This window comes from Juglans regia, chromosome 7 (assembly GCF_001411555.2).
Source record: "Juglans regia cultivar Chandler chromosome 7, Walnut 2.0, whole genome shotgun sequence".
NCBI lineage: Eukaryota > Viridiplantae > Streptophyta > Magnoliopsida > Fagales > Juglandaceae > Juglans > Juglans regia.
The window spans coordinates 48090529-48108486 of NC_049907.1; the positions used below are offsets into that span (position 1 = coordinate 48090529).

Here is a 17958-nt window from a genome sequence, read left to right on the forward strand (position 1 = left end):
CGTCTCATTTTTTAACTTGCACAAGAGTGCTCTTTTTTCTTGCTTTCCCCCCCTTTGTCTGAGACTCTGAGCATGAGAATAAACTCGATCCTCGAAGTGAAACAACCCGTTTCTTCTCATTCATATCCAGCATAACGAAAAATATATATAACATAATAGTCCCCTTAAAAACAGGTTTTACACAAAATTTACGACAATCATGTCTGCTTCTGCACCAATCATCTGAGACCCAAAACTACACAGGAATAACAAGACTTTTTTTTCCCTTCAACTATTAGCTAGCATCTCGCACCACCTTTAGCCACCAATTTCAGGACCACAAGCGATGAGGCGGATTAATCAGTGGACTTTGACCAATTCGATATCATACACCAGCCACGAGTCTGGTGGTACATTCTCCCCTCGTCTTGCACTCCCAAAACTGCAACACAAGCGCAGCATATTAAGCATGGCACTGAACACTCGAACAAACAAGCATAAACAAAATGTTCTGCAATAATCGGTTGATCACGTACCCCAATGATGGTGGGATTGTAAGTCTTCTTTTCTCACCCACTCGCATGCCTAACAATCATGCACACAAGTCAGCCAAAGAAAAACAGTAAATAGCTTTCAGCATAGCAATTAAAGTTTAGCGGGGTTAAAAACATCTCAAAGTCATTACCATCAAGACCGATATCCCAACCCCCTATAACTTCTCCCAAACCTGCAAGAGGCCACATACATATATATGTTATACTACGTAACAAAACTAACAAATATCTGAGTAAACCAGCAATCTATATCATATAGGTAGTACCTATCCGAAACTTATAGGGAGCACACCCTACATTTGAGTCAAATGATTCTCCATTCTTTTTCAACTTCCCGTCGTAGTTGATACTGACCTGAATCCGGACAATTGATATCAATCAGCATTTTCTAGAACACACTTCTTTTTGGCAAGTCACCTTTCAGCCAACCCAGAAAAACAAGATGACTATATCACCTTTCTGTTCATTACTTGAGATGAAAAACTACATGCAGCATGGCACATTTAATTATCATCATTACTTAAATATGGATTCGAAGGAACTCACCCTTTTCCCTGAAGCAGCAACTTTGCTGTCTGGTTTCCCCATTTCTAGCACCTCAATGATTAATCCGTTAGACAAGGTCCAAATTTGAGAAGACTTGTCACTCATTTTCTTGTCCTCAATCTTGTCCATTGGCAGAGGGGTTATATTCATATTCACAGCTTCCTCTTTCTCCTTGGTTTTACTCTTTTTCTTCTTCTTCTTCTTAATATTCTTGCCCTCAGAGTGATTGTCATCAGCAAATTCATGGGCACTACTCTCAAAACACCTGTATAATATGTAAGAATGATAGAAAAGGAAATCAAATGGCTAATAAATAGTAGCTTGAGTGCTATTCATCTTGACCTGCCTAGATGAACAATAAAATTGCCCAAGTAATGGATTTAAAAGAAAATCAGTAAATGTGCTTTTTCCTAAGCAAATGAATAAAGATGTTCTTTGTAATTTTAATCAGTTGACTGGTTGCAATTTTTATAGTACTCTCACTAGCCTCTTGAATTTGGGTTAAGTTGGGTTGGGGGAGAGTTCATAGTTCGTGTGACTTCTGTGAGTGTGTTTCCGTGCCTTCATTGAATACTTCACCGGACTCTCTTGTATTTGGATTGGGTTGGGTTGGGTTGGGGGAGGGAGCAAAGTTCATGCAACTTCCTTGTTATGCATTTGTAGAATTGAAGCTCAAAAGTATACCGACTTGAGATTGTCTGGATACTGATTTTGTTCTTCCATAGGCAAATCGCAGACAATGTCATCAGCCTTTGGTTCATTTTGCTGAGCTCTATCTTCTCGGAGAACATTGTCATGCTTACTGTCAGCTTTAGAAATCTTTGTATCGCTTGCCTGTTGTTTACGTTTCTTCTTAGGCTTTTCACCAACTTCAGAGCCAACTTCTGTGAATGGCAGTGATAGATTTTCTGGCAGTTCAGCTTCCCTGCTCAAGAAAATATAAACAACATAGGGGTCAACAAACTGAAATCTCAGTAAACCCTCTCAATAGGAGGAATGTTAACCCATGCTTGGACGCCTGAATACAAGTCTGTTATATATTTAAAGCACGGGTCACAGAAGTACTCACTGATCATTGGCCTCATCCCTCAAAGGGAAATCGTGGAGCCTGTAGTCAGTGTTTGACTCAATTTTCTGGGTTTTATCCTCTTTAACAACATTACCATGCTTACATTCAGCTTCATCATTCTTCCCCTCCTTTGGCCGTTCTTTCCTTTTCTTCTTTGGCCTCCCACCATCTTCAGAGGAAGGCAGCAACACTGTATCCATCACTTCAGCTGCCCTGCATGAGTAGGTTAGAACAATTACAAAACCTTTGATTTTTGTTGTGTATTTAATGTGTATGAGCATGTCTGAAACTAAAAGCAGAGATCACAAAATTACTGACTTGCCCTTGGCTTCCTTCCAACCTTGTCCATCTTTCACAACCAGATCATGTCCAATATTATCAGTCCTTGCCTCATCTTTCAAGGTTAAAACCTTATTTATAATATAACTACAGTTATCACTATCGGCTTCGAGGGGTTTCTCCTCCTTAGACTGATCTTTTCTTTTCTTCTTTGGCTTAATACCATTTTCAGGGCCCCCTTCAGAGGACGGCATGCAATTGATCGGCATGTCAGATTGCCTGCACAAAGCAATCCAAACAAGATGGCCACTCTGTTTAATGTTGTTTGCCATAAATATATATGGCAAAGGAATAAAGAAACTTTATCTTTTATTCGCACATTTGAGAACATTCTCATGTAATGGTTTTAGTGCAACAAATATATATACCTTTTGTACAAACCAGTCAAGCTCTTAAAGAACTTAAATTGACATGACTAGTTATTTAGGACTTACCTCTTCGGCTGGCCATCTACAAGACCATCAGCTTTTCTTTTTGGTTCAATGACAGGATTAAAATCATCTTCTGTCTCCTTGTAACTGATTTCACCTTTACCCTTGCTGGCTCTGCCCAGTACTTCCTCTGTTGTTTTCTTTGTGGGGGTTTTGGTCTCGCCCTCTATAAAAGCATCGAGAACTTCTCTTTTTGTTTGAATAGTGTAATTTCCACCATCTTCCATCTCCTTGACACTAGTTTCACCTGTTCCTTTGTGAGTTTTGACTTCTACTTCCTCTGTTGATTTTTCTATGATACTTTTTTGCTGACCATTTACAACATTGCCAGCTTTTCTTGTTGATTCACTAACGTAATTTCCTTCATCTTCTGTATTCTTCTTACTAGTTTCACTCATTTCCTTGTCATCTCTGTCTACTTCCTCTTTCGTTTTTTTTGCAGTGGTTTTACTCTTGTAGAAAGACGAAATCGGGATGCTATCTTCATCTTCACTTTCAAACTCTGGCTCACCACTACGACCATTTACAATATTTTTTTCTTGAGAGCATCCCTCCTCTTCAGACTCGCTCATTTGGTACCTCTTCCTAAGCCGTCTTCGGCTGCCTTTACCATGCTTAGGCCTCTCACTATCCAACATCTCAACTGAAACTACTGAAATCAGAACCAACAAAAAACATGCAAGCAAACATTCAGACACATCTTCCCACCCAAGTTATCCACACAAAATGGCATAAAAGGGTGTAGAGCTAACATCACAGGCTACATTTTAGCATCCTATATGGAAAATTTATGAGGGAAGTGATTAAAAAATATACCTCCACCATCGGAAATGAGAGAAGGGGGGTAGACTTCTGGATCATCGTCGTCGATAAAACTATCTTCATAATCATCTTCATCACTATCCTCAGACCTCTCTGTTTCTGTGTCAACAATATCTTCCCCACAAGGTTCTCTTGTCATTACAGTAAAGGAAAAATAAACAAACCCTTGGAGGAAAACAAAATCCAAAACAAAGGGTAAGTATTAATTTTTTTTATTGGCACGGGTGTCCGGGAACAGTGTCTCAACTAATCCCAAGGGTGCCATTGAGATGGTTTTAGATAAGTTGAATAAAATATTGTTAAAATATTATTTTTAATATTATTATTGTTTTGATATTTAAAAAAATTGAATTATTTATTATATTTTATGTGGAAATTTGATAAAGTTGTAATGATGAGATAAGATGAGGTAAGTCTCGAATCCAAAGAAGGGCTTAATCTAAAACAAAAGGTCATCATATGCAATATATTTACTGGGCACAGTTAGATAAATGTTACCTACAAAGGAAAACAAACAATTAGATGGATGTTTCCATATCGACGGATTTTGTACAGCAACCTATACTTCCAAACGTTCCACTTTCCTATTTTCCCAGCAACTAAATAGATAATAGGCGCATAGACCGCTTACCTAAGAACATCAAACTGTTAAAAATACTCAAGCCATAAACAATCTCCAGAGTCCAAAGTTCAAATCAAGAAAAGGATACGAATCGTGCTGGCCACCACGCATATAGTAACCAGTGAGGAAGACACTCCGAGGACCAAGAACCGAGAAGACAACATCGTCGGCCTCTTCAAATTCCAGATTCAGTTGCACCGATTCAGCACTTACAGGATACAAAGCGCAAAGATAAACAGGACTCCTGTTTCCTACATTACACTGAAGTACGCTTTTGGCAGTGGCAGTGCCAAGTGCCAGAGTAGCCTGAGAAAACCAACAAACCGATCATTAACCAATATGGTAAATCTGTTCTTTCCGAAACGAATCGTATGTAATCGGAATAATTCTTTAAAAAAATCCAATAACCGCAATTTGTTTACAATAGCTCGTGCCTCAGAATACAATCACGAATTATAAAGATTGAGAGAGAGAGATTGACAATCTCTGCTGGAAATGCGTACCATTGATATATGAAGCCGTCCTTTCAACTCGTCAAATTCATGAGTGAAAGGCTTCCCAGGTTTTACTTCGATTCCTGAAAAATTAACGCATGTGGATTTAGGAAAAGATTAATTTTCCCGCATACAAATAGCACAACTCCTCAAATTGTGTTTTTTTTTTTCAGGTTGGGGTGAGATAGGGGAACTTACCCCAGAAAGCCATTTTTGAGGACAGAATCAGAGGCCGACCAGAGGCGTATCCTCGGATATTAATCGATGTGTTTATTTCTTGCTTCGTCTCTTAAACCCTAGAAGAACCACAGCTAAGCCCTTTATTTCACATCTGTCTATAGTGTTTTTCTAGAGGCATGGGTGGGTCCTTCTACAACCCAACCCAACCCAACCCAACCCAACGATGCCATGTTACAGTGTTACGTTGGGGACCCACACGGGCCGTTGTGCCGTGCTGATGTGTAGCCCTTAAAGGAATTACGCGAAGGCAAACTCGGGACAGGGAGCAGCGCGGGACTTTCAAATTTCGTCTTTTACATTGGTTAATGGTTTTCGACTTTCAAAGCTTGGATTTAGGTATTATTTTAGATCATTTATAAATAATAGTAAAATAATTTATAAATAAAATTATTAATAAATAATAAAAAAATATTTAAAAATAATTATGTTCTCAAATAAATCTTATTTTTTGCCTAATCACTATAATTAACTGGTAAATAGTTGTGTTCTATTTTGCATGATCACCATAGTTAACTGGTAAAATTAAAAATAAAAAAATCTGTACTTCTCCTGAATCATTTATCCATCGATTTAGTTTTCATTTTCTTTGTTCACATCCCACTCTTATTTATTTCTTAGTAGAATAATAAAAACTAAGATTTTGCTATATACAAACGAGTTCGTGTACCATATTGCGTACCAATAATTTTTTTTATTTAAAAAAAATTAAAAACAAATTTTTGAAAGAAGAAAAAAATCTCCTATATCATAAAAATTATTTTCATCTTTAATTCACATCGTTTTATTAAACATATATATTACATATCAATATTAGTGCACGAATTGATGCACAAACTTGCTTATAATAAAATTTTAGGATAAAAGCTAATGTCACCGAATTCTTTAATAATTCTATCATTTCTCTATTATATTCTTACTCTAAGTCCTTTACCCTACATGCTTTAACTTGATCACCAATTTTTTTTCGTTAATTAATAACAGACAACTGTGGCTGCCTAGCTTTGATGTTTTGGGACAAAAAGAATCCTAAACCAAGCCTCAATTTGGATTGACAACTCAATTTAATATATCTCATCTTATCCCACTTTATCGTTACATTTTTTTAAAATTTTATATAAAATATCATAAATTTTTTAAATAATAATATTAAAAATTATTATTTTAATAAGATTTTATTCAATTAAAACAACGACTAAGCAAACTAACAACACGCGCTAGTTCTACAAGAATATCAGTTAAACTGGAATTGAGTGGGGTGCGCCAGGCCCGCACAGTAGTGCAACGCATGGGCGACGCTAGAAATCCCGGGCAGCAAGCTGCCGTAATGGGCTTTCCCCCTTAAAAAATTAATTTAATATCGTGTGACCCGATGGGCCACGTATCAGATATTAAACTGATAAGAACAGATACTACACTTGATCTTAGCCAAAAGGCCGAGAAAGGAATGCTTTGTATCGTCCACCAATTCGACTTTTATAACCCTGCCTTCACATTCGGCCTCTCCTATTCTCTCCGTGTGGGACAATGGACAATAGAACTTTCGGCTATTGACAACCAACATGTGGGGAACTAGTCTGCACATGTATAGAACAAATTCTTGGAGGAAAGAGTTCGATGATTTGTGACGCCGAAGAGGTGAAAATGAAGGGCGAGAGAGATTTGTTGCCTGGGCAAGTTTTGATTCTGCAAAGATTTTCTTGGGTTGACAGTTATGATTTGCCGGTGAATGGTAAGCATCTAATTAAGGCAAGAACAAATAATCCAGGTTCGAAATGTTCTAAATTTGCTCCATCGATTGATGACGAAGCCAGGAAATGAGATGCACCGCAAACCGATGATACCGTATTTGCGGAATACCGTTTGACTAAGATAAGAAAAGGATAAAATTATTTTCTCCATTAGCTGCTCAAGAACGCCCGTCTAGCTCAGCCGGTAGAGCGCAAGGCTCTTAACCTTGTGGTCGTGGGTTCGAGCCCCACGGTGGGCGCCTTTTCTTTTTTTAATCGATTCTATTAACCTGTTTTACGCAACTTTTATTTATTTTTCATGGTAAAACGATGCGTTGCGTCTCAGCAGCCACCTTAACGAATACAATAACAATTAGCCAATTAGAGTGAAAAAAAAAAATGGGTTCAGTCCGGTGTAGTACGGTTCTTGAGAATCAAAACCAACGTGATATAGATTTTCATATTTTAAAACTGCTTTAAATCGAACCAGATTGATATATATTTATAATTTTTTGTATTATATTATATATATAATATGCTAAGTTGCTAATTAATATAATATAAAATTATAATCTTATTATTCAAATATATTAATCTTATAATATAAAATTAATATAACATGTGATATAACATAAAATTAATTTTATAAATTTTAATATAACATATAAATTTCAATCTTATAATATAAAACTAATATAACATAAAATTTTAATGATAAACATAAACATTAATATTAAAATATTAATATAAACTTACTTTTGATATATATATAATTTACTTATATTATAATATAAATAGTTTCGTATATCTAAACATCATATTATTACTAACATATATAAAATCCTTAAAATCGGAAAAACCGGACCGGACTGAAACCAGAAAAACTAGAAATTTCCATTTCGATAGTGAATTACAGTATCGATTCTTAAATTTTCAAAACCGGTGTATATTAATTTAGTTCTAAAAAATATATAAAAACGGACCGAACTGGACCGATTACACCCATAAATACAATCATATTCATAAATGTCACGGTTGTTTCCAAATCTCTCACACAAACGCCCTCACAAGTCACAACATTTGCACATGAGCATTCACAAGTCTTCTTCTATTCTTCCGGTGCCAAACGGTCTCAAACAGCATACTTCTTCCCCAATTATTTGTCTATCATAGAATGTTCTACAACACTATTCAAACAGCATCTCAGAAGTCTTTTATATGACCATTATGGTCAGGACCGCAAGGAAAGCCATACGGAGCCATCTGGCCCGAGCAAAATTGGTTCTAATCCACGGCAATTTCAACATAGAAACTATTATTGTAACACCGCATAGACGGATGCAAAAGTCAGTCAAAACCAACCACATTATCTACTTCTCTATCAATCTGTCACCAAAATTTCAGTACAATCAAACTATGCGAATGCGAGTGAAGATAAAGGCTTTGGTCTCTGAATTTGCACGCTCCTGAAGATCCTGCATCTTACCTTTCAGCTAAAAGGTATGTAGCTTGCATTGAGTAAGTTGTCGAAACTATTAACCATTGGAGGAAACAAGGGTGAATAACTAGACAAGCAACCATGTATGCTCAGGATCTTCATCATCCACTACTTCAAGCAAGTCCACCAACACATTCATTACATTAGGATCAGCGAGTTGATGGAGCTGCCCACAACTTCACTTTCTTGTCAACACCAGCTGTGGCTAAAAGCAAAACTTCTCCATCTCCTGCAGAAGCATATATAAAAACAAATCATCTGTAAAGCTTGCTTTTGTGTCTATTAACACCCTTTTAATCAATAGAATTAAGCAGAAGCATATTTTGCATCTAATTGATCAAACGTGAGCTTTTCCAGACAAGGTCATTTAGACTTCTCAGACTTCAAAAATGATAGGAGATAATTTTCGTGAAGGGGTTTCTTAGCTGGAATTTTAAAGTCTTAATCTTCTGCGAGAAGAGAGGCTTCCATTTGAAAACTTTGAGATGACTCGGCTAAAGTTCAAGAAGAGAAAAGTAGAAAAATGTGCAGACAATCATTGTGCCATATCAGGAAGGTGATTTACCCATAGGAATGATCTTAGGTGCCCATAAGATGCATGTGATGTCACCTGCATGGTAGAGTCATAGACTGAGGTCAATACAAGATTCATAAGAAAATATTTTTTTTTTTTTTGTAATTGGAACAAAACACTAAAATGGTTAATTCATTGAATGACAAAGGTGGGTTTGTGTGAGCCAGACAACAATGTCAGACCATAAATAACTAAATAAGTCCAAATGAAGAATACTCATCAACAAATACTTAGAAGAACATTCATTTTTTGAGTTAACGAACGTAAAACTTGATAAAATGCAGACAGGACACTATCTACAATTTGCACAGTAAAGAGCTAAATTTCTGTGGATCACTGAATGGCAATTTAGACAAACATAGAAATATTCCATGAAACAAGACAACATCCTTGGTATGAACCTAAGTAGACCTGAGACAACAGCGACTACAAATGAGAATATTTGGCTAAAGGAAACATATGTCAGACTAGTTCATAATTAACATAACAGTATGAAAAAGCAAATAAAAATAAAGCAGAAAAACATTCAACTAATTAATACCTTCATGTGCTTTGTCAGCTGTGTCCAAAACTTTCCCAGTTTCTACACATAACCACTGCAATGTCGAACCATGAGTTGCTGCTAATATCCTTCCATCTGGGGATATACAAAGACGATCATAGTGCAAAGTAGCACCACTTGAATCATGAAGTGGAATTGGAAACACCTTCAGAGTTTTTGGATCCTCGTCAAGATGATACCGAACTTCAAGACGACAGGTAAATGATGGTCAGCACCAACAAGACTATGGAACCATAAACATGAGAAGACAAATAAAGGTTGGATAACTTAAGGGATAATGTGAAATTGTTAGAACTGCTATATTCACATTGGTTTTTTATGTTGACTTTGGGGGGGGGGGGGGTTAGTTGCGAATGTGGTGCGAATGTGTTCTCTTTATACAGAAAGCATATGCACCAGAGACATTGGTGAAACTTAATTCAGCACCCCTTTGATCTAGCCTCGTATACGTGTTTTACTAAAAGACTTTTTATAGGTAATCAAGAAGTTTTATTCATAAAAAGTTTTGCTAAGACTATTAAAGTGCACTCAACACGTTAAAGAATGATTTTGTGTTTCACTTGCCCGCAGGGGGGGGGGTTGTTAGCTCAATTACATGAAAAAAGCTTGGTAAAAGTACGTGTCAAGTACATTGTTTTGATGGTTATTGTGCTTCAATCCATTCATTCACTAACTCACTGTTAGATAAGGTCATGAGGATATATATTCTTTCTCCAATTGTTAATAGGAGTATATTTTTCCTGAATAAGTGCAAAGCTTAGGAGAAATATGTATGAGATGTGTACACACCATTGATATTCCAAATTCTTATTGAACCATCTTTGGAAGCTGTGATGATTTGCTCTGAGTTAGGAGCAAAACATAACCAAGTTACTGCACTCTGAACATCAAAAGAAGGAAAATTAGACAGAAGAAGCAATACAATTATTAAACCATCAAGCAATGATAAGAACAAATTCACATAACGAAACATAGTGACTTTAGTAAGATTAGTAAAAGCAATATATTTCTATCACAGAAAGACCTTAAAAATGTACCATAAATTGCAGGTCATGTGTATATGCGTCACTGTTATATGCTTTCCATTATAAGAAACCAAAAAATACACTCAATGCCAGAAATTCCACTAGAGAAATGAGACATTTGTGGATTTTCTGAAAACACCCTTAATGCCAATCAACATTGCCTGGACTTTCTGATGCCATATACATCTAACCTAAAGTTCTTTTTTTTTTTTAATAAGTGAAAACACTTAATAACTTCTATAACTTCTATTAACTTAAATTTTGAAGAACAATGCAAGTAGGGATCAATTTGGAAGACTAGTTTTCCTTCTTTCTTTTACATCTAATCTAAAGTTCTACACATTTCATGAATATAAATACACAAAATGGAAAATAGAACGAAAAATAAAGAAAAATCGAGGCAAACAAACTTTGTGAAGACATGATTGAAAGTATAACCTTGTGCCCTTTAAGCTGCATAGCTTTTAAAACCTCCTTGACTGAACCATCCTTTGAGTATACTATTTCCCAAACCTGCAAAAGAAATCGTGTCAAAAGAGTAATTCATTAGTTGACATGAACAATCAGATAAAGTTGCAACTCGTTCCAGATTAGATGTGTGGGACACTCAAATTGAGAAGCAAGGCATACATACCAAACACCTAGGACAAGACATTTGTTTCAGCAAGGATAAAATTGAAAAGGAATTATAGATGGAGTGCTAGAGGATGCCATGAAGAGAAACCTTTTCATAAGTTGGTTGAGAAAAAATGTGAAGCAATCACTGACTGCAGATTGATCAGGATAAACTAGAGATAATCACCTTCACATCTGCAGTAAAGGCTGCAGCAGCAATAAAACGCCCATTTGGTGATATGGCAGTCATGGTGTTTTTCAACTGATTTGTGTCAACATTTCCCAAAATCTTCCCAGTTCTTCCATGCCAAAGTATGATATCAGTCCCTGAAAGTAACAGATCAACAGAAGCAAACAAAAACAAACATTTTCAAAGATAAAAGAAGATAAATTACCTTCTGAACAAGAAGCAATAATTGTACTTCCATCAGCACTTCCATAACTTGCAGTAGTGCCAACAAGGGTTATAATAGCTTTTTTCTCATGGACTTTGTGATGTTCCCATTTAATTTCTGGGAGAGGAAGCTTGGCTTGTTTATTCTCATTAGAACCTTTGGGCTTTTCCTCTCCGTACATGTACAAAGAAGAACCAGTAAGCGTCTGAGAAGCTATGACTATAGAAGACACATCATCAGAGAATGCAACTGCTGTTGGATGGCCTCCAGCAGGCAAATTCATTCTCATAAACCTGCAAAAATTTTCAAATAATACATGGAGTAAAAAGCAAGAAAAAAGCCCCTGCATCTTTTATATTGAGGCAAAATCTAATATTATATCAAGGTTACTAGAAATTCATACTTGAAACTTTTACTTGAAGCATTATCCAACTTGAATACCCTGACCACTCCATCGGCACAAGCTAAGCGGATATAAAAGAAACTAAAATGAGTATCAAAAAATATATCTTGCATAAGAGAGAAATCAAATTGTTCAAATGAAAGAAACTTTTTTTTTTATATAAGTAAGAGATAAATATTATATATATGAATGACATAGGCTTAGCCCATGTACACAAGAAGTATACAGAAAGACACCTAATTACATTCTAAGAGCAATAAATTAAAAATAAGAAATCATGAACATTATATTATCCCCATGCAATACAATAGCGGAAAACCAACACATTAAGGTGTGTAACACAAAAGTCTTCAACTCGGTCAATGTGTGTTCCTTATTTTCAAAGCAGCGCGCATTCTTTTCCGTCCAAATACACCACATGATGCACAATGGAAAAATCTTCCATACCGCTTCCACTTGATAACTTCCATGTATCTTTCTCCAACAACCCAACAAATCCACCACCCTCATGGGCATAACCCAAGCAACATCAACCCTTTGGAAGATCTCATCCCACAACATCCTTGTTACCTCACAGTGAAGTAAGAGATGGTCCACAAATTCTCCATTCTTTTTACACAAGTAACACCAATCCATCACTACACATCCTCTCTTCCTCAAGTTGTCCGTGGTCAAGATCTTCCCAAGAGCAGCATTCCAAACAAAAAATGCTATTTTGAAAGGCACGCGAGACCTCCAAATCTTCTTCCAAGGGAACGGAGTATGAACTTGTGTTGTCAAGATGTTATAATATGCCTTAACAGTGCATATCTTGTGATTATTAGACCTCCATTTCAATCTATCTCGTTGTGTTATAGGAGTTCCCTTGGAATATAGTAGGCTGAAAAAATCTGAAACAATAGATAATTCACAATCATGAAAATCCCTATTAAAAAGAATATTCCACTGATGCGAGCCATGAGAAAATAACCGCACATCCGCCACTGAAGTCTCCCTATTAACTGCAATACGATATAGGGCCGAAAAAACCCTTTCCAATGCATGATCTCCACACCATAAGTCCCGCCAAAAATTAATTCGATTGCCCTCCCCAACTACAAAATGAATTTGATTTGCAAAGCATGGCCACCCCTTCCTTATAAACTTCCATAAACCCACACCATATCCCCCTCTCACTTCGTTGGAGCACCAACCACCCCAAGTGACACCATATCTCGCGTCAATAATTTCCTTCCACAATGAACCCCCCTCCAAGTGATATCTCCAAAGCCATTTCCCCAATAGAGCTCTGTTAAAAGTTCTCAAGTTACACACTCCCAACCCCCCATTCACAACTGAGGCACAAACTGTCTTTTATCTAACCAAATGAAATTTCTTCTCCTCTCCCATGCCTCCCCATAAGAAGGCCCTAAAGAGTTTCTCCATTTCTGTTCACCACTCTTATAGGCAAAGGAAACAGGGATAAAAAAATATGTAGGGAGGTTAGTGAGAGTACTCTTAATAAGAGTGAGGTGGCCCCCTTTTGATAAATATACCTGTTTCCAACCAGCCAACATTTTCTCAATCTTCTCCACCACCCCATCCCATATAGCTCTATTCTTGAAAGTTGCACCAAACGGAAGGCCCATATATTTCATTGGGAAAGAGGACACTTTACAATCTAGAAGGCTTGCTAAACTGAGGATATTAGAAACCGCACCCATAAGAACCATCTCAGACCTGCCAAGGTTCACCTCAAGCCCTAACACTGCTTCAAAGCAAAGTAACAGTGCACGTAAAGTTTGGATCTGGCTATTATCCACTTCACAAAAGACTAAAGTATCATCTGCGAAAAGAATGTGTGAGATGATAATAGGGCCACCAGAGCCATTACCCACCTGAAAACCAGATAAGTATCCTCCCCCAACAGCAGTCTGCACCATCCTATTTAGAGCCTCCATAACTATAACAAATAGAAGAGGAGAGAGAAGATCTCCATGCCGCAATCCTCACGAACTATAAAAAAAAACCAGCTAGTGTGCCATTAACTAGAACTGAGAAACGGGTGGTTGAAATACAATGACACATCCATGAAATCCACTTATCCCCAAAGTCACACCTCTCAAGCAGGTATAAAATGAATTTCCAGTTTACATGATCATATGTCTTCTTCATGTCCAGCTTGTAGATAATACCTGAACCTCCTTCCCGTAGTCTATGATCCAAACAAATCAAGAATTTGTCTCCCACAAATAAAAGCATTCTGAGACTTGGAAATAATAAGTTCCAACACCGGACTAAGCCGGTTGGCAAGCACCTTTGAAATAATCTTATAAACACCACTAACTAGGCTTAGTGGACGAAAATCCTCAATCGTCGAAGCCTCGTGTTTCTTGGGAATGAGAGCAATAAAGGTCGCATTAAAGAATTTTTCAAACTTTTGACATGAGTGAAATTCACTAAAAACCTACATAACATCACATTTGACATTGTCCCAACAAGTTTGAAAGAAACCCATAGAAAAACCGTCCAAACCCGGTGCTTTATCCTTAGCCATACCAGTGATGACCTTGTAAATTTCTTCTTCAACGAAGAGTCTCTCCAAAACACTCGCACTCTGCGAGTCAATTGCGTCAAAAGGCAAGGCATCAAGCTTCAGCCTCCAATAATCCGATTTTGTGAGAAGGGTCTCATAGTAATGTACAATATGATTTTCTAGCTCCGTCGGATAAGATAACACCTGAGAGCCTAGTTGAAGCGGCTCAATAGCATTGTTACGCCGATGAGAATTAGCCACTTTGTGAAAAAACTTCGTGCACCTATCACCTTCTTTCAACCAAAGGGCCCTAGATTTTTTACGCCATGACATCTCCTCTGACAACAGAACCCTCTCCAAGTTTGCCATAACCATGCCCTTCCTCAATAACATCTCCTCCGATATATCTCTCAATAACATTTCCCTTAACCCCATTAAGAGTCTCACCAACCTCAACATCTCCCTGGCCCATTACGAAGGCCTTTTCCATCTGCAATCCCTCAACGCAACGTTTTAAAATTCCCATATTCATATGCAAATACCCCACTTGCATCTCCATCTCAGCCAAAGCATGCAGCAAGCTTTCCAAACTTGGCCCCAACAAATGCCTACCCATACTTGCGTCTCCACCGAGCTGCGCATTCACCAAAGTGGACGTAGCTCCTGACCCCTCTGCAGGTTTTATAGTACGAGACAAAGCCTCTCTGTACGAAGAGAAAACTTGGTTCCCCATCGGCGGAGGAGGAGACCTCTATGTGCGACTCCCTCTGGTTATTCCCTCCCAAAACAGAGGAGGTTGCAGAAATTTACTTCAACAACTCACCAAAATCCCTCCAACCTACCCCTTTCCTCCCTTCCGGTATCACTAGTAGGCCGCGCCATTTCTCTTGCCCAAATTCCGATAGGGTGAAAAAACTCCCATAAGAGTTACGCTGCCTTTACACCACCAATACCTGAGAACCATTTCTACAGGATTCGAAGAAACCAGAGGGCCCCTCATCAGCCAGTCAGCCAACCCAACGAGGCTTGATCAATGAAAATGTGGTTCACAACACGATAGCTACTCTCAGTGATTCTCCACCACCTTGCATTCATCTTCTTGAACTCAAAATATTTTTGATCAATAATAACATTCCTACTAGACCCCATCACAACACAACTACTCATAAAGACACTGAAAAAACTGAGCTAAAAAAAACAATAGGTCTCAACCACCGTTAGCAGAAGAAACACCAACAAAGATACACAACATTTTTTTTTTCACGTGTACGGCGAGAAAAAATGTTGGAGAGAGAGTTGCATATTGAAAAGTTGCACTACCTTTTTTAATGAAAGAAACTCAGCGAACACCATATGAAAATGAGAAGGGATCCAATCTCCACAACATTCTTTTTAAGCAAAACATTCCAGATAGATTTAAGGTTCCATCATTTAATTACAAGAGATGGCTAGTAGATGATTAAGCAAATGAGAAGGCCAGAAAATAATCATTCATGCAAGGATAAACATAATCTAGTGCAACCAATCTCCCTCGCCATCTTAATTGAAGGCTCCACCATAGTAGACAGTTATCCCAATAAAAATATTTATAGACAAAAGAAAAAAAAAAAAACCCCATTTATAAAACCTAGATGCAGAAAAAAAAAAAAAAAAAAAAGAGACCAACATACACATTATTTCAGCTGAAATCTCTTACTCCACCAGACATCTAGATTCACAATTCTGGGATTACCACTAATAACTTGAATCCATTTATAAACATCAGCAGCAAGAGATATACATAAATTTGCACAAAAATGAATAATCACCTGTTGCCAAACTTCGCCCATCAGAGGAAAAACTTATCCCTGTGACTGAATCGCCATGACCCTTTAGAGTGTTTAAATCCAAGGGATGATGCCGTTTGTTTTGATCCTAAATTTCAAATCCAAAGCAAGCACCAAAACAAATTCGAACATGATTCAACAAGTTATATAAAAAGTTACAAAGAAAAAAAGTAAAATATATAAACTATACTGTTGCGAAAAAGTTGAGAAAATTTATATCCCGGTAAACTACACCACCTAGCTAGAAGTTTAGGGAAACCTGAGGGCCGATTTCCTAGTTTTAGAAATGATACTCCATCCTGATTCCCCTTGGAATTTGGGAAAGAATAAGGAACTTATCTCTTATTTTCAGAAATGACACTTTGTCTGAGATTTGTGATAGATATAACATCTACATGGTTACAACAACTCATTGGCCATTTTTTTCTTTTTTGATCGGTACAACAACTCATTGGCTGTTACAAGCCACGACAATTTTTTTTTTTTTTATAAGTAATAAAAAATTTTATTAAGACAAGTAAATAGGCATAGAAGCAGAAACACCTAAATACATGGTTGAAACTAGGAACTAGGAAAAGCTGAAAGAAAATCATGAAGATTATCCCCATTCAATACAAGAAAGCTACGACAAAATATTTTCTTTTTCAATACTAAGTTTGATGCAAAGTAACTTATCAAAAAAATTCATGCAAAGTAATCTAGTATAATGGTTACCCTTCACACTGATAACATGACAGGGAAAAATCATTTCCCTATTGATAACTTGAAATCCAAGACAACCTAGAAGAAAATATCCAAACCAAATCAAATTTCGACTTTCCTTTCATCTCCGTTTTTTTCTTGATTTTCTAAAGAACCAAACAGAAGATATAACTTCACAGGCAATACAGTACATCTTCTGAGATAAATTCTTATAGAGAATTTTAAGTCTTGCCTAAACAAATAAATTCAACCAAGCATAAGATTCCACATTTTCTTTTCTTAATATCATTCCTCCTTTTGATTTTCCCTTCTTTCTCTCCTTCCTTCGGTAGGAAGACACAGAGTTCAAGATCGTATATACCTTATCAGCAGCAGAGTGGGAGTGAGCTTTGAAGTGAGACTTCTTGGGTGGTGGAGGCCTCTGGTGCTTCTTCGGATCCGACTGGAGCTCCGCTTTCGCGACGGACTGGACCTCGGATCTTCGCTTGCCGAAGTAACTATTGAAGAAGGCGAGGGCGATTACAGCGCCGAGCAGAACCGAAACGATCGTAAGCGCTAGAACCGGATCCATTTCTTGACCCGCTTTTGTGATGAGGAGAGGTGGAAGATGGGTTCGGAGAAATGGTAATGGCGGGGGTTTGGATACGTGGGAAATGAGTTTGCAGCTTGTCACTTGGGATTGATTACTCAGTGATGAGTGCAACGGCAACGTATCGACAGGGATACGTGTCCACTTAAAAGAAGAAGAAACATGTTTTCACTGATATGTGGTAATGCTTATTTTCTTAATATTTTCCTCAAAAAATAAAATGAGGGAATGAAATGTAACGATTTAAGAATGACTGATCAAATATTATAATTAAAACTCATTTATATCACCATAGATTTAATTAATTTAAATTTGACTATAATACCCGACGTTACCTATTTGTATTGCTCAACCAAATAGGTAAAGCCTTTTGTTTTATTTATTTAAAAAAAAATCAAATTTTAATCCTTCACAATTACACTTCTAGCTTC

General features: G+C 37.1%; 2 protein-coding genes and 2 non-coding genes across 6 annotated transcripts; 1 reads left to right on the forward strand and 3 right to left on the reverse strand.

Moving 5' to 3' along the window:
* Window positions 1-93: 93 nt before the first annotated feature.
* LOC109006154 (peptidyl-prolyl cis-trans isomerase FKBP53-like) lies at window positions 94-5176 on the reverse strand. Of its 3 annotated transcripts, none has more exons than XM_035692600.1 (13): window positions 5055-5176; window positions 4866-4939; window positions 4451-4668; window positions 3735-3871; window positions 2922-3570; window positions 2473-2706; window positions 2149-2361; window positions 1768-2004; window positions 1080-1344; window positions 800-887; window positions 665-706; window positions 516-564; window positions 94-421 (listed from the first exon to the last, which is right to left on the reverse strand). In XM_035692600.1, the coding sequence occupies exons 1-13, from the start codon at window positions 5065-5067 to the stop codon at window positions 340-342; spliced, it is 2301 nt and encodes a 766-aa protein (XP_035548493.1). In that variant the 5' UTR covers window positions 5068-5176; the 3' UTR covers window positions 94-339. The 3 variants fall into 3 exon arrangements, with proteins under 3 accessions (XP_035548493.1, XP_018840889.2, XP_035548494.1); XM_018985344.2 differs by having other exon boundaries at window positions 2467-2706; XM_035692601.1 differs by lacking the exons at window positions 94-421; window positions 516-564; window positions 665-706 and having other exon boundaries at window positions 852-950; window positions 2467-2706.
* Window positions 5177-6346: 1170 nt separating this feature from the next.
* On the reverse strand, window positions 6347-6542 carry LOC118349127. Its single transcript, XR_004802119.1, has one exon. It is a non-coding gene; the product is annotated as a U2 spliceosomal RNA (small nuclear RNA).
* A 468-nt stretch (window positions 6543-7010) lies between these two features.
* TRNAK-CUU lies at window positions 7011-7083 on the forward strand. Its single transcript has one exon. It is a non-coding gene; the product is annotated as a tRNA-Lys (tRNA).
* Window positions 7084-7919: 836 nt separating this feature from the next.
* On the reverse strand, window positions 7920-17651 carry LOC109006159 (transducin beta-like protein 2). Its single transcript, XM_018985348.2, has 10 exons — window positions 17300-17651; window positions 16219-16324; window positions 11896-11956; window positions 11493-11785; window positions 11285-11424; window positions 10921-10995; window positions 10247-10337; window positions 9437-9640; window positions 8887-8931; window positions 7920-8550 (listed from the first exon to the last, which is right to left on the reverse strand). The coding sequence occupies exons 1-10, from the start codon at window positions 17507-17509 to the stop codon at window positions 8471-8473; spliced, it is 1305 nt and encodes a 434-aa protein (XP_018840893.1). The 5' UTR covers window positions 17510-17651; the 3' UTR covers window positions 7920-8470.
* Window positions 17652-17958: the final 307 nt, after the last annotated feature.